The sequence below is a fragment of the Notothenia coriiceps genome, unplaced genomic scaffold, assembly GCF_000735185.1.
Source record: "Notothenia coriiceps isolate Sejong01 unplaced genomic scaffold, NC01 NC01_scaffold00033697, whole genome shotgun sequence".
NCBI classification, from domain to species: Eukaryota; Metazoa; Chordata; class Actinopteri; order Perciformes; family Nototheniidae; genus Notothenia; species Notothenia coriiceps.
In genome coordinates, this window is record NW_011366398.1 from 373,007 (window position 1) to 396,546 (window position 23,540).

Here is a 23,540-nt window from a genome sequence, read left to right on the forward strand (position 1 = left end):
CAAGGTAAGTACATGCCCACATTCAGCGCAGCACTAGTATCATATCACTCACGGATATTATCGTAATGATTCATTGCATCGCATCATTCATCATTCGTTTGTTGAGGGTTTCTCTTTTCCTATTTCATACCCGGCCGCAGTCAGGCTCCTTATCTATCTCATTTATATACATTTCTGCCTCACTGCATAAATCTCGGTCTAAATCCTCAATCATGTCTCAGCAGAATCCATGCCACCCGATAAGGTAAAATCCTTCGCCAAGTGGTCCGATCTTAATCTTTCATTTCCTCCTTTTTGGGGGTTCCCTGCTCACTGCTGCATCCCCTCTTTAGATATACAATTTCAGGATCGGGGGCTAATCGCCAAAGACTTAACATTTATCATATGGCATGTGTCAATAAATGTTCTTTAAACAAAATGAAGTCCCTCCTGTTTGAAATGAGGACTGTTATTGTATATAATGATACGAATGACTATATGTAAATACATATATGGCAACATTTCTTATAACTAGTAGATTCATGTCTTTCTGATATGGCATATGGTTCAATGTGCAAAAAAGAGGACTCAGATAGGCTTTCATACAAAATGCTTTTATTCGCAAGTTGTCCAAGCTCCTTCAAGGGTATAGGCCTGCCGCCGCTGAATATATTTGGTTAACTGTATACATCTGTAAGCAGCTGCACTGACTTCAGCTTCTTTTCAAACAACAAATATGAGTCTAATGGGTGAAAAGAAAGTCAGCCTGCACCAAAACATAGGTCCACTGTCACACTGCTGTTAGATCTATACCAGGATAACAGATTTTAAATAAAAAGTAATAACTCCAAGAAAATATCTACTGAAGCAGTGCTTTTTTCTATTCTTATCTTTGCATTGCTGTTAATATTATCTCAAATTGCATGACAGTCACAGACTTTTTTTAATGTCTTGTTGGTTCTCCACAGAAGCAAAGGGTACAATATGTGTCAACAGATTATAGGTGATTTTCCACAGCTGGGCTCGCTGCCGGATCTTCAATTATATGAGCCTTACACCAGATTTAATAGCGATTAGTTATCACCCCCACAGAGAGCGAGCAGAATCTTCTCATAGTCTCCTTTAGTGTCATCCTAAAGGAAAGAAAGGTCAGGGTGTAAATTATAGCATATAGGATGGTTTTATTGTTGTTTTCAGGGGTCAGATTTTTTGCTCACCAGAATATCCTTGTGGAGTGTGGAGCCGTAGCTTTTCTTGTACTCATCCTTGATCCTTTTCATGTCAATTTCAGAACGGCTCACCATGATGCGGGTCAGGATATGCTTGCGGGTACCTTTACCCTGATGGTGGGAAAAATAAATCAGTCAGTGAAGGCCTTAGACGGCCATGCATTTTTATAGTATATTTCTTAAGTAATAATAGAATACAAAAACTGTACCTTCATGGCCAAATTAAGCTTCTCTGCAAAGAAAGCAGTTCGGCTGCCAGCACACTTCACTGTGGTGATGAAAAATATAGGTTAACTTTACATCGAGTTTGTTCATAAATCACTGCAACAATCAGGTAATAAGTTTAGAGTTGAGGGTTGTTCCTTTACCTACTGCAGTGAGACAACTTTCAATATCTCCCTTCATCTCCAGGTCGATAGCTTTTGCCACGTCCACCTTGCTGTACTTTGAGTATCTGTCAAACACTAGAGGAGAAAGGAAGAGTCTTAGAGCTGACAGGAACAAACTGATATAAAAACTGATTTTGCTGAACAGGAGAGGAAGCCAGCTAACCTTTACGGAGATGAGGGCCACTCCTGTTGGTGAGGATTTCAATGAAGACTGAGCAGTCTTTGCCCTTCCTCCCCTCCCCGGCCTCGTACAGAGCCCTGGCATCGCTGTCAATCATCTGCTCACAGACTCCTTCAGTCGTGTTGGCCTGTAATGGAGACAAGCAGAGCAACTTCACAAAGCTGAACACAGCCTTTAACCTCAATCTGTACACAATGATAGAAGAATGTTATAATGAGGCATAACACTTGCACATGTACCATAGTCTTCTGAATGACACCATAACTTATTATTCAAACCTAAAGACTTCTAAGAATAATCTGTACATTTAGTACTTTGCAAGCCTGTTTTATTATGTCATATTTGAGCATGAAATTAACTTTAATAGGCATCACCTTTGTAACTAAATATATGCTGTGTAAGGGTTACTGGTTTTCTGTTCAATCTTTACACGCCAACATTCAGTGAGTTATTTCCATCTAGGTTCCCATTTCTCAACATTTTATCATAATGCAGGTTTTGACTTTATTTAATATGTAATGGATGTTCATCTTATTGAGATTGTCTGCATTTTGTGACTTGTAAAACACCCAAATACAAAGCCATAAAAAGGCCTGATTGTTAACTTAGGGAGTGAGTTTGTTTAACAAACCACCTTCACTTCAGCTGCAGTAGGGAGTGTAATGTTGCCTCAGAAGTTAATGCATCCTGTTGTGAATGAATAGCTGTTTGTGCTACACGTGTCTTCAAAATCTTGTAACAGGTAAAGTATAAGGTGATACAAACGTACCTTGCAGAGTTCAAGGAGGGCAGCCCTGAACTCTCCACTGGTGTCCCCCCTGATGTCAGTCTCCAGGTCCTTCTTGTGATCTTAGTAAAAAAAAAGAAATGAAAAAATTAAACCTTTTATTTCCAAACACTAGCAAAACTGAACATTGTAGCCTAAAATATGTCGACACACACCTTCCTTGTAGGCTTTCTTTATTTCCTCAATCTCTCTGTTGGTTCTGGAGGCCAAAATCTCAATAAGGACTTCCTCCTCTGTGCCCAGTCCCTGAGAAAGGGATGCATACATAGATCAATTAAAAAAGAGAATGACAGTTCTTCACTTGCCCAAATCCAACAGACCGCACCTTTTACACTCCCTTCAAGAAAACAATATATGAATATGTGGAAGTGGGGGGATGCCATCAGGCACCAAAAATAGCATATGATAGTTTGGCCAAAACATTCGCCTCAGATGAATCATTTATACATAGATTTCAGTGTTGCCCTGTGAAGCCTGACACATCAAATAGTTGTCCGAAAATTCAATTTTATTTATTTATTTAAAATTGAGGTGTTTATTGCACCTTTTAACAAAATACAAAAACAAAATAGTTGGTAATTATTTACATATGATTATCATATTTGATACGTCAGGCGTTTATGGCAATTTATTGAACAAAACAACGTCTCCTTTTGAAACAAAAACAAATATTGATTATTACATTTGGAAGATTTTGAACATGTCACAACCCGAACCAACAGGCTATATAAATACAGAGTATTTATTTGCCATCTAAAAGTACATGCATCAAATCAAGGCAACTGAAGAAAAGTTTTGAAAATGTGAACTTCTGTTGAGGAATGTGTTGTCCGGGTTATTTATCTTGATTACTATGAGAAAAAACCAAATGAGGCACATTTAATACCTGATGTAATCTCTGATATGTCACAGAAACCTACAAATATCAATGGTCAGGCTTTTGATATGTCAATGCCATGGTGGCCTATGCTTTGTTCAACAGGTTTATTCAAATCCATTGTGGTAAAATTGCAATAAAACAAGCATATTCCTTGGATTTCTGAATGGAAAAACAACAAGAAAAAGTTTTCCAAACTCGGATCCAACTTGGAACAGGACGGCCACAATTAGGAAGTTATAATTACGCTGACAGTCATATCCTCTAATTGCTAACCAGAAACAACACAACTTGGAAACTTGTGCCAAACATAAGGGAAATTGGTACTTTCCTTGATTTTGTTTAGAATCTCGGTGCACACACACCCTGCCCACTTCACAAAGTGTTTACTCAGCTAAGCAACCCTGACTGAAAACCCAACCCGAGGAAAACAACTCCTGCCAGGCTGCAATCTCCAACATCTCATGTGGTTTCAGCTGCACGGCTAGCTAAGGGCTATCGGGGATTGCTACGCTATAGAATGCGCAAGTAACGAGTGTGTGTCTGCGAGCGCTTATAATTAGAGAATGTTCAACTCGCTTGCAATTACAACGCCCCTTCGCAGAGTGTTATTAAAGACTCATTTCGCCTGCTTGTGCCCTTGAAATGGCTCCCATGTGGAGTTTGTTTGCCTCATGGCTGGCGAGGAGGACAGCACAGTTTGCTTCTGCCAGCAGGAAAAGACTCTCGTCGAGATGTTAACCTGAGGGTTAGCTTTCTTTAGCTCCAAAGAAAAGAGGTCAGGAAGAGTCCAGAGACTGTCAGAAAGTTACATTATTTCAAGCCAAATATCAATATCCTTTCAAATTCAAATTATATAAATTCAGTCTTTCTCTTCCTTACTTTCCAGACACAACACACAGCTTGATTAGTTCTTTCCATTCTTCAAATCCAGCACAGCCATTGACACAAATTAAACTGAGACTCTTCCTTCGGATGAGTTTGAAACTTTACATTTTGCATTTGTTCTGTCCTAGTGTATGCTTTTGTCCCGTGGCTATTTAAAAATAATCCATGTTCAGTAATTATGCACCAAATGATTACAGAGGTTAGAACTGACCTTGTCGTTGTCCTGAGGAAAGAGGACAGTTCAGTTGGTTGTCGTCCAAGAAAAGTAAAGATCTTGTATTTCTATCTGTACTTTGAGCTCAAGAGTTTATGGCAAAGATTGTTGTGAAGACACAAGCAATTTGTATTTGACATATTGCACACTCTATCAGCATGATATTGGAGAAATGTGTTCAGAAATTCCACCAAATGTCTACTTTCTCTGTCCTACAGTTTCAATAGAGCAGTGTTTCTCAAAGTGTGGTCCGCGCCCCCTAGTGGTCCGTGAGTATATTGGTAAAATTTCACATTTTAAATACATTTATTTATTTAAGCTTTCCACACCCTCGCGGGAATATCTCCGCAATGGAGCGAGCTTAAGTTTCACTTTCGATTGCATGATATAGCCCAGATAAACACCTTCATCACACATGTTGCCACTTGTTTGTACCATTTTCAGGCGATTTGTAAAAAACGATGTGTTTTGGGATATTTGTGGAGTTAGGTGGTCTGCGAGTGTTTTGAAATATGATATGAAAAAGTTTGAGAAACACTGCAATAGAGGTACCCATTACTCCTCCCCTAGTTATTTGTGTATAGAAAATGCCTTTTGTTATAAATAAAGGTTATACAGTCGTTATACATATACCATTCTTGTATTTTCTGAGTTTACAAGGAACATGTTATTTGTTCAGTTAGTTTCCACGTGCATCCCCTACATATCTTCCTCTCATAACCTATTCAATAACATCAGGATAAACACACCGTCCCTTATTACCAAGAAAAACATTTCAATAAACTCTCAAAAGTTAAGTCAAAGGATTGAGAGTTTAGGAGTCTTACATGGATTCAACAATAATTACATACAGCACATTCAGCAGCAGTCCTTCTCTGGCTCAGACATGTTGGTATAGCGCTCACCGCTCATACTGTGCATGTGTGTCACACATGTATGGAAGAAAATAGATCTGAAGCCTAAAAAGAAGCGTCAGGTTGTGGTTAGGGGCGTAAATCTTAACCTCTCCAATGCGCTGAATCACTATCACCCCTGCTGATCACTGCCACAAATTGCACCAACTTGATAACCAATCCATGTTCTGCACCTGGGCCCCTCGCTCATAAACCTGTCACGTCTCAGTCAGCGTTTTGCGAAGCCTCAATCTGACCCTGGGAGCGGCCCGGTGCTCTGACATTTATTCACCCTGTGTGCCTGTCAGCGGTCACAGCTTAATCCAGGAAGGTGATAATGGAGCCTCCAGCTCTCGGCCTGTGAAAGGAATCACCATAAAGTGCCTTACCTCTGGGGCCCGGAAAATTCATGGGTACGGATCCTATCATTTCCCCTCCTGTTTAATGACTTCAGCAGAGCAATCTGTCTTTCATTAACTCACGCACACTTGTTTATTATGGATTAAATCTGGAGTTTAGAAACCAGACAGGATACGATTACCCCCAAAAATTGGGACAAGTAATTTCACCGGGTTGTAAACTTTATGATGTGGCATTAGGAGTTAGGATTTCCATTTTCTGATTTCAATTAGGGATAATAACCTGTGTGCAAAATCTTTCACACACAACTTTTCATATTGAATCTACAGTGTCCACTAGGGGGTGCTGTATGACAATACAACAGCAACTACAAAACGTGCACGCTGTTGTTTTTCTTTCTATTTAGCCTCCTGTACTTGTCTGCATCACTTAGACTAAACTCCTGCTCTTGTTTAAGCGGAAGCCATTATCCCTGGTATGATTCTGATTGGCAGTTAATGCACATTTCCCCCTTGCGGTTGACCAAGCTGACCCCCTCTCTTAAGGGACTCATTACAGTGGATAATAGTCACCAACATGGCTGCCCTCAGTGTTGATGCCTCTCTGTCCCTCAGCAGCAGCAGCAGCAGCAGCATCTGTTTTCTCTCTCCACACCAGTCTGCACAGTCTACCATTGTTTTGTCCCACTGTGGACATTCTCAGTGCATTGGGAAACAGTGAGTCAGTGGAAGAAGCTGAGGGAAGTGTTCGGGCTCCGCTAGTAGACACCCACCTTGTATGTCTTTGGCAGAACATGTTTAACATCTCCCTAGATCCATCATTTAACCTCACATCGTAATGTTTTCGTCTGGGTTGTCTGAGTTTTTTAAAATCTGTACAGAGCGATCCTTTTGTTGATCTACCCAAAGTTTATTCAATTGTTTCCCCATTGATTGTGGAGTTTCTTTGAGAGTTTTCCCTTATGCTCTGAGAGCGTCTAAGGACAGAGGGTGTCATAGGATCTTCGCACTGTAAAGCCCCATGGGACAAATGTGTAATTTGAACTTGCTATCCCCCTGATTCAAAGTTCAGCCCAGGCATATATACCATCAGGACTAATCACAAAGACAACTGAGACACAGCTATGAAGACACAAGGCAATCAAATGGAAAACACAGAGACAGGAACATAGGGGGCGAACACTTTTCAAAATGAAACAAAAAACATAAATCAAGATTGTGACATCAGCTGGATTATGAAAACACTGATCGCCCAATGTTCATCAAACTTAGAGAAAAGGGGAAAGGTTGGGCCAAGGAAGAACCCATTACATATTGGGGCATATTGGCCTAAACCTAAGGTCTGTGCTTGAGAAGTGCCTTCGAGTCTATCTTTCATGAAATCTCTGCACCTTCCTCTTCCTCCACTGGTTCTCAAGATCTTTTCTGAATCTGCAGTTTGCACGTTGCAATCATGCAGTTCCAAAAGCAGTGATTAGAAGAAAATGTACTGAACATATTTACTTCAGTACTGAGAAATATCAGTTATTTAATGAAAGTGAACTGCAAACACCGTACTCACAAGATAACTTTGGACAGTAGACGCAAATGATGGTTCCCTTCGTACTAAACTGGATAGCACACATGCACCAGAAACCACAATAGAGATGCTAATGTTGCTGACACAGACTTTTGCCACTAACCAGGGGCGGAGGATTACAAATCGACTCTTGACCAGCCCACTCCGGTACCGCCGGCCCACATCGGTACCGCAAGTAATTACCGCTAGTAAATTGTCACTGGGGGGGGGTGCTAGTGACTTACCTGACCGGCCCACATCGTCCGACCGGCCCACTTCAGTACCAAACGTCCCGATGGCCAGTCCGCCCCTGCCCCTAATATAAAAAGGCTTTAAGGCTTCTAACCCATCTTCTCTCCTTGTTCCTGCTTTTTATAACTCCTTCGATCCTCCTTGCTGATCCGTCTTCATGGAGCCAAATTAGTTTATCGAAGCCCCCATGATGTTCAGAAGAGAAATCCCTCTATTTGGCACATGCCTCAAGAATCACCTCGAGGAGACAACCCAATCACCTGGAGCCACAGGACCTGGATGACACCCACTAGATCAGCAAGGAAAAGCATGCTTGCTTATAACTTAGAGCTGTTTTTAGCTGGAGTTGGTGTGCTGGGTCCATTATGTTGGGTCTAAAGGGGAATGCAGTTGCTGAATACATACATACTATTGGGTAAATATTCCCAATGAAACCTGTTAAATGCAGTTTTGGAAGAATGCACCAAAAAGAGATTTGCAGTATCTTTAATCTTGCTATATCCCGAGGGGAAACCGCCTTATTTAAATCTACACATAAATACTGTGAGCATGAGTGGGAAGCTTGGTAGCGTAACAAACTGGTTTGGAGAAATTACGCTTATAACGATACGCCTTCAAAATGGTTTTGGGGTCATTACATCCAATCAAATTATAGACGCATCTAAAATTGGTATCAGTGTCACGGATGAGATATGCTGCTGTTATCCTTTTTAAAATTACACCTAGTTTTTTTCCCCCGTAGGAAGAAGAAGAGATCTTGTTTCTTTTCGAAGGAATTAAAGTAACAGTTAAAGAAAATAAAAACACACACACTTCCAGAGTGACATCACTATGTTACACTGGCCCTTCTATTGGCTAGTGCTTCACCACATTGTTCGTGATAGGCTAAGGAGCGGGACATCTCTAAACGGTTGACCAATCACGGCAGAGCCGGCCAGCTAACCTATTAGAGCAGACTGGGCTCTGGTTTCAGACAGAGGGTGAAAAGAGGTGCTGCAGCACAGGCAGTATGAGAAAAATAAAGAGCTTTTTGAACATTAAAACATGGAGACATGTAGAGACACTACATACTGATATACACCTGAACATCAGCAGGAGAGGACTCTTTAAAGTAGAGACACTACATACTGATATACACCTGAACATCAGCAGGAGAGGACTCTTTAAAGTAGAGACACTACATACTGATATACACCTGAACATCAGCAGGAGAGGACTCTTTAAAGTAGAGACACTACATACTGATATACACCTGAACATCAGCAGGAGAGGACTNGCCCAACACTGACAGTTTTAGAAGGTTTACATTACTAGTTATAAACGAAAACAAAGTTTTCCTCTACAACAAAACAACCTTATTTTAACGGTAGTTTGCGGACTGCATGAGTTATACTATGGTTTTTTTTAGTATACATTTATTAAGTGGGCTTGATAAACAAAACATAAGAAAATTTTCCACGTATTTGGAGTTAAAATTTATTTATGTTATTTTAACTTAAAAGCCTGTTGATTAAACTACCACAGTCCGAAGGTGTCCCGTTGTGACTTTAGATACATATTGTACTAAGTAGACTCGCTTACAAAACCGTTGTGATAGTATACGATAAAAACCACGGACTACCGGGTAGGGGTGAAGGTGTATAAGGTAGTATAACAAAGAACTTCCCAATCACATGTTCCACGCCAGACAACCCCTAACCCGTTCACTATCTTGACAGTAAGAGAAAAATTAACTAGATACAACGTAGGGAAAGAGTCCCTGGACCCGTCCGTCTCCTCCTTCAGGAATAAACTCTAAAACCGAGGTCTTGGTTGTCTCGTCTAACTCTTATTTCTATTCGCATGTTCCCTTCCACACACAGCTGTATAAAATTCCGAATGTTACAAGTCAAAGACGAGTCACGAAACCTTATTTTCCCAAAATTAAAAAAGTAAAGAAAAAAAATGATTCTAGTGGTTTCCTTCTGGACCTCTGACTGTAGTCCCCCCTGTGTCACTCTCAAGTCCCGACGGAGGGAAGCTTGAGGACGTTCCATGCAAACATTAGTGGAATAGAAATGGACAATGTTCAAGACTTCTGTGCACATCGGTGTCTTGTCGATAGTAAGTGTTGTACCCTACGTAATTGAAGACTCCGTTGTAATGTGAGGGATGACGTCGACTTTCACTTCCACCAAACAATTTGTTGAGTAGGATGTCAATTGTTAGTCCGGAAAAATACCGAAACATAAACCCACAAATGTTCATGTTTTTACGTCTGTTAGTAGTTATCTCTGACTTGTAGGTAATGATAAGTTTATCTATCAGTTTATGGCACGTAATACTATTCTTACCAACTCTTTACCCTTGGATACTAACCAACCTATTATTGAGTGACTTAACAACCGCACATTTCTAACTTAGTCTTTTGGTCATGGGAATGTAGTCGTATATGAAAATCAATGTTTCCACCTTAGGATAATTCAATCTAAAGTACGAGTTTATCACTGTATTATTTTTGTCCGAACGTTCCATGATATTACATGTCTACATAAGAATCTTCAGAAATACCAAACTTATTATTCAATACCACAGTAAGTCTTTACTATGACTACCAACACGTCTCACAATACGGAGTTAATTATTGTAAGAAGATAGTAACGAACATGTCCGTAAACTCCAATTCCGACACGAGTCGAACACTTCAACGGAGACGAACAGAGCGTACATGTCCGGTTGCTGCTGACTTCCTCAGACACTCGTCATACTCAACTGTCGCTACGGTCCACGGAGACATGCTCACGGCCCCTCCCCTCCTTCCCGTTCTGACGAGTCAGAAGTAACTTTAGGATGGTGTCCTCACCCGGGGAGGTAGAGGCATTTCCAATTCGACCGAAGGAGGGAGGACAAGTTCGTTTAGTCAAAAAAATATGAGTTCAAACGAAGGACAGTCAGAGATTTCTGAGAAGAAAGAGGAGATCAACAAACTGTCTATGCGAGTTTTCATGTGCGTTCACCTGGCACCGGTTTTCGATATCTGGACGCTCTACTTCCTCTATAACTTTCAACAGAGGTGACGTCATTCCATTTCCTTGTTGGGAGGTGAGGATTTTGAATTTAATGACTAACAACCGTCACTAAATACTTGTTTGAGCTACATTTCAATTGGATTTATAAAAAGTAGTGGTTCGTCACTCACACGACCGGTCGGCTTGAACGAAAGGAAACCGGTCTCTTCGAGTAAACCCGTACTTCCATGTCAAAAAAACATTAAGATAATAATGAATTCTTTATATTGGACTATTTTTACGTACCGGCAGATTTCCGGAAGTGCCTTGACTAAAAATAAAAAGCGGTGGTAGTCCCCATTTCCATGGCGTTCGTTATGAGGACTGGGCCGTAGTAACAGCTTCGGCAAGACTTAACTGTAACTTTTCCTAGTTCCTACTCATGTTTCTTTTCGATGCGAGGTGTGAGGGGTGTTCCTATGGAAGACCACTCGTTTTTTTAGACTGGCGCGACTTTTGGGTTTGTTATTTTGGTAGGATTTATAGCGATATTAAATGTGGGACTGAAAGAAAGGAAATCCTACTGTGATTTTTCCTCTGATAACTCTTCTTAAGACGAGCGAGGGGAGACACCCCCACTATTGATTAGCGATAATTGTAGACCCACATTCCGAGTATATGTAACTTCTAGCGCCGTCGCTCCGGTCGACACCTTTTAGTGGATATTAGACAAACTGTGTATAACATGGGAAACGAGACACCTCTTGGTTGTTCTTGTAATTTTTTTCAGACACCTGACAGTACGTTCTATATAAATACAGAGTTATTTCTTTGCCATCTAAAAGTACATGCAATCACAAATTATGTTGTACTCTCTGACTTGGTCAATATAACAGATTATGATAGCCAAGGAATTGTTTTAATAAAAAAATACAATAAATTGTGGCAATTATTACCAAGTGAGTCACCGGGTTACAGAATGACCGGGTTACAAAAAAACAAAACAAAAAAACAACGTAAATATCTCAATTTTGACTTTTAATATAGTACATTTAAATCTTTAATTAGTTTGATTAAATAATTTAAACAGTGTTTTTGGCATTGTGGTAAGCATAATGTAGATTGCATCATGAAATGTACTACAGAACGCCGCTGCTCGAGTCCTCACTAACACTAAGAAAGTGGATCACATCACTCCTGTTCTGAAGTCTTTACACTGGCTTCCTGTGTGTCAAAGAATAGATTTCAAAATACTGCTGCTGGTTTATAAAGCACTAAATGGTTTAGGCCCAAAATACATTTCTGACCTCCTGCTAAATTATGAACCATCCAGATCTCTCAGGTCTTCAGGGACGGGTCAGCTTTCTGTCCCCAGAGTCAGAACTAAACATGGTAAAGCAGCGTTTAGTTATTATGCTCCAAATATCTGGAACAGACTCCCAGAAACCTGCAGGTCCGCTGCAACTCTGACTACTTTTAAATCCAGGCTGAAGACTTTTCTTTTTGTTGCTGCTTTTAATTGAACTATTCACATCTTAAACTGCACTGTAACTTAGACTGCATTGTAACTTTTATCCATGTATTTTTTCTTTTAATGTTTATTTTATTAACTTTTCTTTTTAATGACTGATTTTAAATGCCATTTTCTTAATGTCTTTCATTTTTTGTAAAGCACTTTGAATTGCCTTGTGTTGAAAAGTGCTATATAAATAAACTTGCCTTGCCTTACAATGACACTGATTATTTTCCAGAGAAATGTTCTCAAATACCTGCTGTATACTATTTGATACATACATTTTCAACGCAATTTTTCCATGAAATAAGATACAAAATATAAACTGATTATAAGTTGCTTCAATACAGTAAATATTCATAGTGAGATATCAGTAACAATATAAAAGTAATTTGCACCGTAATGTATTCAATATTGGCAAAGATACAGCCTGCAGTGCCCGGATAATCCCCCAGAGGGAAGCAGTATCACATTGCATAAAACAGGTCTTTTAGGAACGTACTAGTCATTTGGATGAAGTAGAGGTCTCAGAAACTCATGTATCAAATATGATACAATTGGCGTTATAGGGTTGTGGGATTGTGTTTTAGTTTTTATGTACCTTCATGGCCAATTTCAGCTGTTGGGCATCGTACTGGGCCGGTGTTTTCAGCAGAGCCAACACCACCTCCTCCAGATCTCCCTTCAGAGCGCTCTTCAGTGCTGCTTCCAGAGGCTGCCAGATGACAACAGATAAGTAAGTAGTTTGAGAGAATGTGATCCTGTTTGTGTATAGTTGTATGTGTACTTTGGAACAATATCCTGTCTTTCTATGAATGTATTTGTTTTATTTTAATTACCTTGCCGGATGATTGCTGGTACGCCGACTTGATCTGCTGTCTCTGATCATTGCTCCTTTTCACCAGCACTTCAATGATGGTGTTCTCATCCACACCTGCACAAAGGACATGATGAGTCAAATTGCAATTTCTCATTCTCAACAGACACAAATATATGATTCAGTTGAGACTTGAGTTTGCACTTATTTGAATAAACAACCTTTACTCCAGACAATTAGTAGTAATGATGCATGATGGCCAGCAGATGGTAGTCAAATTCTTACAGTGAAATCCAGCAAGTCATTCTTGTAGCAGAGACACATTGTGCAGAACCACGACATGTTCATACATGCTTCAATGATTTACTAAAGATTACCTTTTGCCTTGATGGCCTTATCCAAAACTGCTGCATCTCCACTGGAGCTGAAATTAAGTGCTGCAGTCACCGTTCCCTCCTTGGCTAGGACCTGAGAGACAAAGACAGATTATTGTGTGTTTAGTAAATACTAAAGTTCTACCATGGTGTGCGTTTGGCCAGTAATAAACATGCATTTTTGAAATTCCTTAAGTGCAAAAGTGTTTAAAGAAAAGGTAAAATCACAGCTTTCTCTACCCTTTCACTTTTATGTCTTGAAAGACCATGACAATGCACTTCAAAATGACTTTACACATCTCCGTTGAGCTGTATAACAGGAGAGTTAAATCATGTGGGATAAACTTGTGCAACTTTCCTGAAGTTCACTTTAAGAAACCAGAGGAAGCAGAAGTAGCATTTTGTTCTGTTTGCAGAGTTTATAAAGGGAGGGGCTCATATTCCTCCCACTATGAGTCACACACTCGAGATCTAGTATAGTATTTTTCTCATCATAATCTCTATTGTCCAGACTTTAATAACATCATCCCCTTATCTTTCTGCTCCACTCCTTTTTCCTTCCTCTTAAACATCCCACTCGTTCATTCTTCTCTCTCACTTCACTTCTCGCTTTCCGTTGCTCAACTCTGCCAGATCAAAAATTTTCCACCCTAACATACCACAGGAAGAGAGAAAAAAAAAGAAAAAACAGGGCCGTTGGCCTGAGTAATTGGAACAGAACCACAAAGTTACGTACTGACTCATCGGGCATGCCCATATAGACCGTCTGCTGCATGAAGGCTTGGATGAAAGACATGGTGGGGCTGCTGGACTCTGACTGTAGGGGCAGAAGAGAAGATGTGATCAAACAAAGTCCACAAGATATAGTAGATAGTATTCAAAGTGGAAATGACTCCTTGTGGTTCAAATAGGCGTAAAGATCTTATCTAGTGAACGTGTTGATCTTGTTAGCACAAGATAGAAGGAACACGTTTGTTTTTCCTTCATCCACAACTGAGAGAGAGCACAAGCCTCTGCATATTTACTGTAGGTTTATGTTACGTGGTTTTCCACAATGGCAAGCATGTGGAGACTGCCTGGCCACACCCACGCTCAACACTGCTAGTGGTTAACATTATATTGTAGGATAGAGATCCGGTCTCCTTTGGTATGCTTTAATATTTATACTTATTGATAACTTTGCTTGATATTCAAATCAGCTAAACACTTTTTGCTTCAAAGATATCGCTACTGTTTCCACAACCACACCCTTATGATTGCATCAATACTTTGAAGGGGAATTTACAGGCATCAACTTCCGCAATCTCTCAAACTAATTGCTGGAGAACAGATTTCAGATTTCAAACATTAAAGGAAATTGTCTTACCGTGTGGGTTTGGACGGAAGAAGTTTGTCTCACTGAGATTCCAGTGGAGTTGAAGTGGCAGAGAGAGTGTATATATACTCATGAATGATAGACCCCACCTAGTAACGGGTCCAACCCATCCTCCCTCCACAGCTGCCATGATTGGGTTGAACTGCTGTCTGCCACAGCAGCAGGAACGTAACGGAGCTCCGTCCAATGCGAAACGCCGTGCTTAAAAAACTAGGAACAGTTTCTAGTAGGCTACTGTAGATTAAAAAAAAACAGTCACGCTTCTTACTTGAAAACATATGATCAACATTCCGACCGTAATCTTTCATAAAAATGGGGATCTCGTGTAAAATCACTAATACTCGGGATACATCTGGTACTTGGCTTGTGTTCATGATGACTTACTGTGTTATACTTTTATACGTTCGCACTTATAGTGGAGATTTTAAAGCAATAATAAAGTGTTTAATTATAATCATTTCGAAGCTCCATATTTTTCAGATGTGCACTGTGATGTTGTTTCTTTTTTTAATTGTACATTTGTATGCGATTGTAATGTCTACATACTTGTATAAAGAAACACTTTATTTGTGTGGTGTTCATGGCATTACTTGGACACCTATGCAGAGTTGTTCATCTATTCCAGCGTTTACATTTAATTTCTTCACTGCTGGAATCTATCTGTCCCAATTATATTTAAAAGTTTGATGTTGTTGCTGTTTTTTGCCATAGAGAATGGCATTCTTCCTGTTCTCTCTCCTTTTGCAGATATTGTCATTGGGAGGCTTCTTTAACCTCATCAGATGAACCGAAACCCCTCATCAATATGTGAAACCCCTGATCTGTGTTCATTCACACCTCAGCATGACAGTATACCTGCGGAAAAGAGCACAGAGCCTACCGAATTCAGTGCGATGAGGTAAAGAGTTTCTTTAAGGTGTGACATGTTGCCATGGCAGTACAGCCAGTCCTGATACCTGTGGGCTACATGCCTCAGCAGAAGCCAGGATAATGACACATTTGACTGACTGATGATGACTGCATCAGTTAAAGCATGCAGTCATACTTTCTGATTTCACCATAAGGGAGTGTTTTAACAATCAAGACCTCACAGGCCCTAAACGACATCTTTAAAAACTTGTACTCTATATGTGCTGAATGACATTCTGTTGCTGTTGCAATCTGTAGCCTATAGTTGTGTTGAATTAAACTACTTTTATTTTGATGCAATTGCAATATATGGGTAAATGCCACACACATTGAAATATGGTCAGGGCAGGGTTTGGATAGTGAATAAAGAAGGATGGGGTAAAGCCGATTTTCATTAATGTCATCTTGAAGAGATTATTATTATTATTATTATTATTATTATTATTATTATTATTATTATTATTATCTTTTCAGAGGGGATATCACTCTTTTGGTGGATCCGCCAAAGGTTTTAAATGTGTCATCTGGTCTTTAAAAGAGAGGAAATCCTTTTTGAAAGGTTTGGCCAAAAGCAACAAGACAAGAGGGTAAAATTGTACCAAAACTTAACATCTGCAACAGAGGCCATGGTTTAAGAAGAAGGCGTCGTACCCTCCACAGATAAGTCCATCCAGTCTAATGCTTTTTCTACGTTTTGGGATTTTTAATTTGTTTGTATACGTCGGTTCATTTGACCTATTTGGGCAACAATTATTTAAATTAAACCAAAATAAAAGTTTAGACGAGAAGTCACTCTTAGGTGGAACTGCCAAAGAATGCAAAACAAAAGAAAAGACATCCGGATAGAAATGCTTGGCCTAAAGCCACCAGACAAGATGGCACACAAACCTTTAATCAGCGATAGAAATGGCAATACAATTATTATTTAATATCTTTACTTAAAATATTTAAAATAAAAGTATTTTTTCCACCTGGTTGTGAGATGATTAATAAAGGAGATACAACTTAATGTATGATGCACAACTCCTTTTGTTTTTGGCTAATTATTTAAATTAAACAATCAGAGAAAGTTGTTATGAAACAATACCTTGGGTTTCAAAAGCTCATCATGTGTGTTTTGTCAAATCTGAATGGGCAACTACTGCTGTTAACCCTTTCACGCATAGAGGCTACTACAGTGGGCAGCTTTTCAAAAGGTGTTTTCTTGTATATTCATGGGTTTTGATGGCATAGTTGCACCATCAGCCACTACATAGGACCCTATTGTATCTTCCCATACACTGCCACTCAGTGTAAAGTCAGTGTAAGTGCATGATACATTTCTCTAAACCAAGATGGATGACAAAAACCCAGATGGACCGAATCACTCGTCGATATCTTGCCAATCCTTTTATGGAAAGCGCCCCCTGCAGGTATAACAATGTTGGTGACAACAACCTGGACAACATATGTTTGCAAGAAATTATGATTATTCGCCTGTCCACTAAAGTGGAAGTCATCATGCATCACAATTCATACTGTTACTGCTACTGTTCTTCTTGAAAATGCTTCATTTGCTATATCTTTTTGGGCCTTAAATCAATATACTTATGTTATTATAATGTAATTTGAAGTTTGCACATCTTTATTTATCATTTTTCCAAATATACATGTTTTCAGTTCAGATTTTAACGCATAGCCTACGTTCCACCTGTAAGTGGACATGTAAAACGTTTTTTTTCTAAATTTGAAAAAACTAGAGAAAAATAAACTAAAATCTTGTTTTTCATGCCCCAAGAGCAATAACAACACTTGGTAAAAGAAATCCTGAGTGAGGCTTTCATAATTCATGCATGAAAGGGTAAGTAACACAATGGATCTAAAAGCACAATTTTCCCCACCCCTGAAATGTAGCAGAAGAAGAGGAGTATAAGTACTAAGTGGCACGAAGAAAATACACTCAACTATATCTATTTTGGATTCAATTACTATCTGTTCTGTAATGTCTGATGTTCTCTTCATCACAACAAACCTGATCATTCTCCCACATCATCATTTTTTCAGTCTTTTTTCCTTGATCGGGTAAAATGTGAGGTCTACAGAAAAATAAACAAATACAACAGAGATGGAGTAAAGATAGTGTGTATGAACTATATGTGTGTCTGTGAGACAGCATCCAGTTACAATCTGTATCTTACACACTGGAAACCTGAGGAGTGTTTGTGGCATCTTTTTACCAACAGGCTCTGTGGGGTTTAAGCCAGTAGCTGGTGAAACTCCATCTACAGGTTTAATATTTAAAGACTGTTGAGAGTTCGGTTCCCCTTAGATATCAGGACCAACACGTCCTGGTCAGCATAACAGCACTCAAACTGCACTGAATCACACTGAGAGGATTTCACCTGCTCTAAGATCAGGTACTCTTTATATCATCAACTATCCTCTATTGTTTTATATCAGTTTATCCAGTCTTAAGCTCTCTTTTCAAGTGTTAACTACTTTGTTGTATTTGTATCAGTTTCACGTTAATGCAGGTCATTTTGTCACACACATTTCAGTTGTTAAATCTCTTTGTTTAGTGCCAAGTTGGATGTAAGATGTTTTCTTTTATGGCACCGTGAAATCATGGGAAATTGGCATTAGCTCAAACTCTTGGATTTTCCAACTTTTCTGTAGAGAAGCTTGTAGCTTATTGTAGCTTGAAGAGGCTTGGACAGGATAACACTACAGAGTGAATCTGCTGTGCACGTTTATTGACATCTGCAAATGGTTTGAGAGTTGAACAACAGTTCATAATGGCGGTTAAACATTTGGGTATATTGAATATGCACTTGAGCGTTTCACCTTTAGTCTTTTTGTGTCTTTTCTGCAGATTTTCTCACCTACAAACACAGGAACAGTATAGGACAGGAAACACTCCGTATATAAACGATGTATATGAATTCCTCTGGAGCTGAGAGTGGATCTTACTCACTGACCTTCCTGGGAAAGAAAGTAGGGAGACATCACGCTGTGGCCCCCGCAGGCAAACAACGTGAGTTTACAATAAACAAGAAAAAAAGAACTGCATTTGAAGGGACCTATACATCTGCATGGTGGTGAAGATATTATTGTGTTCTTCTCTGTATCAGTTTATGTGTTGCAGAAAAACCTGTTATGATTGTTGTATGTCGTGCAGTGAGACAACGTTTAAATATTTCAGCTGCTGAACTGCCTTCGAAGCAGCGGAGCAATACGTTTATCAAAACAAACACACAGTGTTCCTAGCAGGGTCTGTTTGCAGATATGGACATGAAGAATCTAGTAGAACCAGAAGTTTAAGCAAACATGTCAACAGAACTGCATCATGTACAATCACATTTACTGTTAGCAGCTCAACAGCTGTCTTCTCCATTTCTGATGTTGCAGAAATAGAGTTATTTTTGAGATATTTTCACACTGGCCTTATGCGTGCTGCTTCATGTTGTCATTTGGTCCACCATCTTTTATCCAGATGTTTTCATTATTTGTAAGATGTATGTACGTAGCTTATTTGATCATTTTCTCTTGATAGTCATAAAAGTAATCTATATCTACATCAATCCATATCTAACTCCATGCATCGACAGTTGGTCTTTATTTTTTGAATCAGTGTCTGGCTGTTTTTTTGCATTTTTTCCTCAGGCGCCTGGGAGACAACTAACAGGTCTACCTGCCCCGAGGACCTGGAGTTGTCCTCGCGGCCTGGACGGGCTCCTGTCTCAGCTTCTCACGTACTGGAGGATTTACCTGGCAGCGTACCAGAGCTGAAGGATGAGAGGCCATGTCCAATCATTCATAACACACAGTTCGACCCGTACGAGGACCGCCCAGCAGGTCAGACCAGTGCAACCCTTGTACACACAAAATCTAGAAACACATGCACGCACTAAACATGTAGTTTACTGTAGCAACCTTTAAAGGGGCCCTATTGTGCTTTTTTAGGTTTTCCCTTCCCTGTATTGTGTTATATAGGTTTTTGCGCATGTAAATGGTCTGCAAAGGCTAAAATCCTAAAGTTCCCTCCAGAGTGAGTTTCTCTCCCACACTCTCCCCCCCCTGACTGAAATACCTCCATTGGACTTCTTTGTTTTTCATTCCGATACATACGGACATCACCACGTATGTAGTGCTTCAATTGGCTAGCGTTCCAACACATTGTATGTAAGAGGCTTGTGATTGACCAATCACAACAGCGCCGGCCAGCTAACCAATCAGAGCAGACTGGGCTCTGGTTTCAGACAGTGGCTGAAAAGAGGTGCTGCAGCACAGGCAGTATGAGAAAAATAAATACCCTTTTGAACATTAAAACATTTAAACATGTCATAGTAGAGGCAAAATATGAGCATAATATGTCCTCTATAAACTCCTCACCAAATGCAAACTAAACAGATAACCCAAGTTGTTTTATCTTACAAGTTTTCCTCTGTAATACCTGACATAACTTATTTTCTCCAATAAAAGGTGTTTCTGGGAAGAAAGAATGACGGCACGCCCACATTTCTGTATATGGAAACAATTAATATTGGGGTGGGGTTTCAATTCTGAAGTGTAAGATCATGCCGCACATTCTCGACATTGCAACATCATTGGGCAAAGGAATAATGTGTTCAGAGACTTGTTGTTACTCTTACGCTGTTACTCTCTCCTCCAGGAGTTGTTTAAATAATCTTGGTAACATATGTAATTGCTTGGCCGAACCAAATTGAAACCAAGGCGTAATTAAGATTTATCAGAATAGAAAAGTACAGTGACAAAACCCCCAAAAAAACTTTTGACATGGAATCATGTGGTTCGTCCCAATTGGGTTTGTGCAGTTTGTATCCATCCTCAGCTCTCAGCCACGCCTTTTACTGAACCAGTAAGTAACCTCCCCTGAAGACCACAGTAACTCAAAGACAAAGAAAGTCATTATCATACAAAGAAAAACTTGTGCTTGCTATGTTAGAATGTGTGAGAATCAACTAAATGATGTCAGGTTACAAGCAAATAAAGACATAACCATTTAAATCAAATGTGTGGTGTTAATTGTTGGCATGTTATACTGCTACTGAAATTAAGTAAAACTACTGGAGGTGAGGGTGCAGTGTAATTATTTTCACCCTGTGTGGCTGTGGCCATCTCATAAGCAGTGAAAGTAAAACTACTCATTATTAATGTAACTTTACGACAAGGCATCAAATCATATACTTAAGAAATAAAGCATGACTTCTGATGAATAAAAGGCAGGATTTATCATAAATTCCTTTTGCTTACCATTAATAAACGTTCAAGTCACTATGGCTTTATGTGTTCAGTTCGTGATTACTGTAAAACATCTTACAAGTGTTCCTCTGTAATACCTGACATAACTTCTTTTCAAAGGTGTTTCTGGGAAGACAGTATGACGTTACGCCCACATTCCTGTATATGGAAACAAAGAGGGGAGAGGGTAGGGAATGTGAAAGACAGAGAGTGATGAAATATTCAGAATTGAGGCACTTTATGGAATGTGTCAATATTGTAGATAACCCTGGTCACCCGGATGGATTGCGTTGTACATGAAAATAAACAGGGACTTATTAAATACATTTCAATTAAAACAATTAATGAAATGACTTAATTAAGGAATGTAAACAGACAATAAACTGCATGCTAATTAATCATCATGGAGATGTCAAACATGTTTTAAATATCATAAATGAAATGTCAATGTTTCACTGAGATGTATGTGTGTAAAAAAAATAAAATGCATCATAAACAAACAATAAAGATCTTTTTTTATATTATTAATCTTGCTAGTCAACATCTTCAATTACTTTAGTTTCACACGCCTACACTTACACCCACAGCAGTAGGAGTGATTTATGAGCTCAAGCATTTGGCATTCATCTGTTTGCACTCTTATGATTATGTAATTTAATATTTGAACTTCTCAGTTAAATAACTAAAAGATAATTTTCTGCATTAGGGGAATTCTCCAGTTTTTTCAGGGGATACTTATATACTCTATTAAGCAAATCATGAATTAGGAACAGAGCAAAGCTACCACACAGGAAAAAACATCTGAAATCACATGGTAATTTAAGCTGGAAGTTGAACTACTTATTAATATTGAGGTGGGGTTTCAATTCTGAAATGTAAGCACATTCTCGACATTGCAACATCATTTGGCAAAGGAATAATGCGTTCCAAGTCTTGTTGTTTCTCTTACGCTGCTCTTCTTTCCCTCTGCTGTTACTCTCTCCTCAAGCTATTTCCCACTGTCCCCAAACATTTGCTTCGTTGTTCAAGCTGTCAGACATCACAAAACCCTGTGGATGAAGAGGTGGGCTGCATTCAGACGCTGGATCGGTGCTGACCACAGAAAACACACGGGACAAGATGTCAACCCAGGTGCTGTAAAATGATAAGAAATATGTGGAGGAGAGGGACGATGATGAAGGGGTTAAGTAGGGATGTGAGAAGGCACTGCAGTATTATAAGCTGTCAGGGACAGAGCAGTAAGGCATCAGGACACAGGAGTTGTTTAAAGAATCTTGTTTTTTTTATTTCCCCAAAACAATCATTATAAGTCAAGAATCTAGGCCTATATATAGGTCAACAGAAAATACCTCTAAGGAATATAATGGCAACTTAACAGGGGTTAAGAAACTGTCCTCCTAAAATGACAAAACAAGGAACATATATAGTTGCTTGGCCGAACCAAATTGAAACCAAGGGGTAATTGTTACGGTGGAGCGAAGCAAGCAGGACCCAAATGCAGATAACACTGAAAATACCTTTATTTCAAGGATAACACGGGCAAACAGAACACTCCCCGGTGAACACAGTCACAGACAAACCAACAATGACAGACAGAAAAAACAGAACTTAAATACACACAGGACTAATCAAGGAAACAAGAGACAGGTGAGGAGGGAGGAGAAAACACAGGGGCACCAGGTGAACACAATCCTAAGAAACTCAGGGGGCCGCGCATGAGGGCGAAGGCAGCGGCTGGAAGAGTCAGGGGACCGGGCCCGAGGCCGAGGGCCGCGGCCGAAAAAGTCAGGGGGCCGGGCTCGAGGGCGAAGACCGCGGCACTCAGGGGGCCGGGCTCGAAGGCGAAGACCGCGGCACTCAGGGGGCCGGGCCCGAGGGCGAAGAAGGCGGCGACGGGACAACTCCCGGAGGCACGGGCAGGACCCGGTGTCGGCCAGACAGGAACCAGAGCCAGTGGGACAGGCTTCGGCAAGATCCCCCACGGAAGAGGACCAGGAGTTGGAAGGACCCCCGGCGAGACAGGGGACGGCGGGACTTCCAACGGAACAAGACATGGGATTGGCAGGACTCTCAGCGGGACCTCCAATGGAACAGGACATGGGGTTGGCAGGACTCTCAGCGGAACCCCCAACGACACAGGACATGGAGTTGGCAGGACCCCCGGCAGAAGAGTTGTTGGCGAGACCTCCAACAGCACAGGACATAGGGTTGGCAGGACCCCCGGCAGAAGAGTAGTCGGCGGGACCCCAACGGGACAGGATATAGGGTTGGCAGGACCCCAGCGGAACCTCCAACGGCACGGACATAGGATTGGCAGGACCCCCGGCAGAAGAGTAGTTGGCGGGACCTCCAACAGCACAGGATATAGGGTTGGCAGGACCCCCGGCAGAGGAGTAGTCGGCAGGGCCTCCAACGGGACAGGACATGGAGTTGGCAGGACCCCCAGCGGAACCTCCAACGGACCAGGACATTGGGTAGGGACTTGAGACGTGACTCGAGAGGGGACTAGAGAGGAGACTCGAGAGGAGACTCAAGAGGGGACTCGAGAGGGGACTCGAGAGGAGACTCGAGAGGGGAACCAAGGGGGGACTAGAGAGGGGACTCGAGGAGGGACTAGACAAGGGACTTGAGAAGGGAACTCGAGAGGGGACTTGAGAGGGAACTTGAGAGGGAACTCGAGAGGAGACTTGAGAGGGGACTCGAGAGGAGACTTGAGAG

General features: G+C 40.5%; 2 protein-coding genes across 2 annotated transcripts in view; one reads left to right on the forward strand and one right to left on the reverse strand.

Moving 5' to 3' along the window:
- Window positions 1–574: 574 nt before the first annotated feature.
- anxa1a (annexin A1a) lies at window positions 575–14,772 on the reverse strand. Its single transcript, XM_010790060.1, has 12 exons — window positions 14,664–14,772; window positions 14,034–14,114; window positions 13,301–13,391; window positions 12,946–13,040; window positions 12,708–12,821; window positions 2,721–2,811; window positions 2,548–2,627; window positions 1,761–1,905; window positions 1,577–1,672; window positions 1,418–1,476; window positions 1,197–1,319; window positions 575–1,112 (listed from the first exon to the last, which is right to left on the reverse strand). The coding sequence occupies exons 2-12, from the start codon at window positions 14,091–14,093 to the stop codon at window positions 1,053–1,055; spliced, it is 1,014 nt and encodes a 337-aa protein (XP_010788362.1). The 5' UTR covers window positions 14,094–14,114; window positions 14,664–14,772; the 3' UTR covers window positions 575–1,052.
- A 3,719-nt stretch (window positions 14,773–18,491) lies between these two features.
- The window catches only part of LOC104961756 (kinesin-like calmodulin-binding protein homolog), a 17,695-nt gene continuing 12,646 nt past the window's right edge, over window positions 18,492–23,540 (forward strand). The window contains exons 1-3 of the mRNA XM_010790094.1: window positions 18,492–18,594; window positions 19,224–19,415; window positions 21,852–21,953. Of these exons, the coding sequence (XP_010788396.1) occupies window positions 18,492–18,594; window positions 19,224–19,415; window positions 21,852–21,953 (397 nt within the window). The remainder of the gene's footprint in view (window positions 18,595–19,223; window positions 19,416–21,851; window positions 21,954–23,540) is intronic.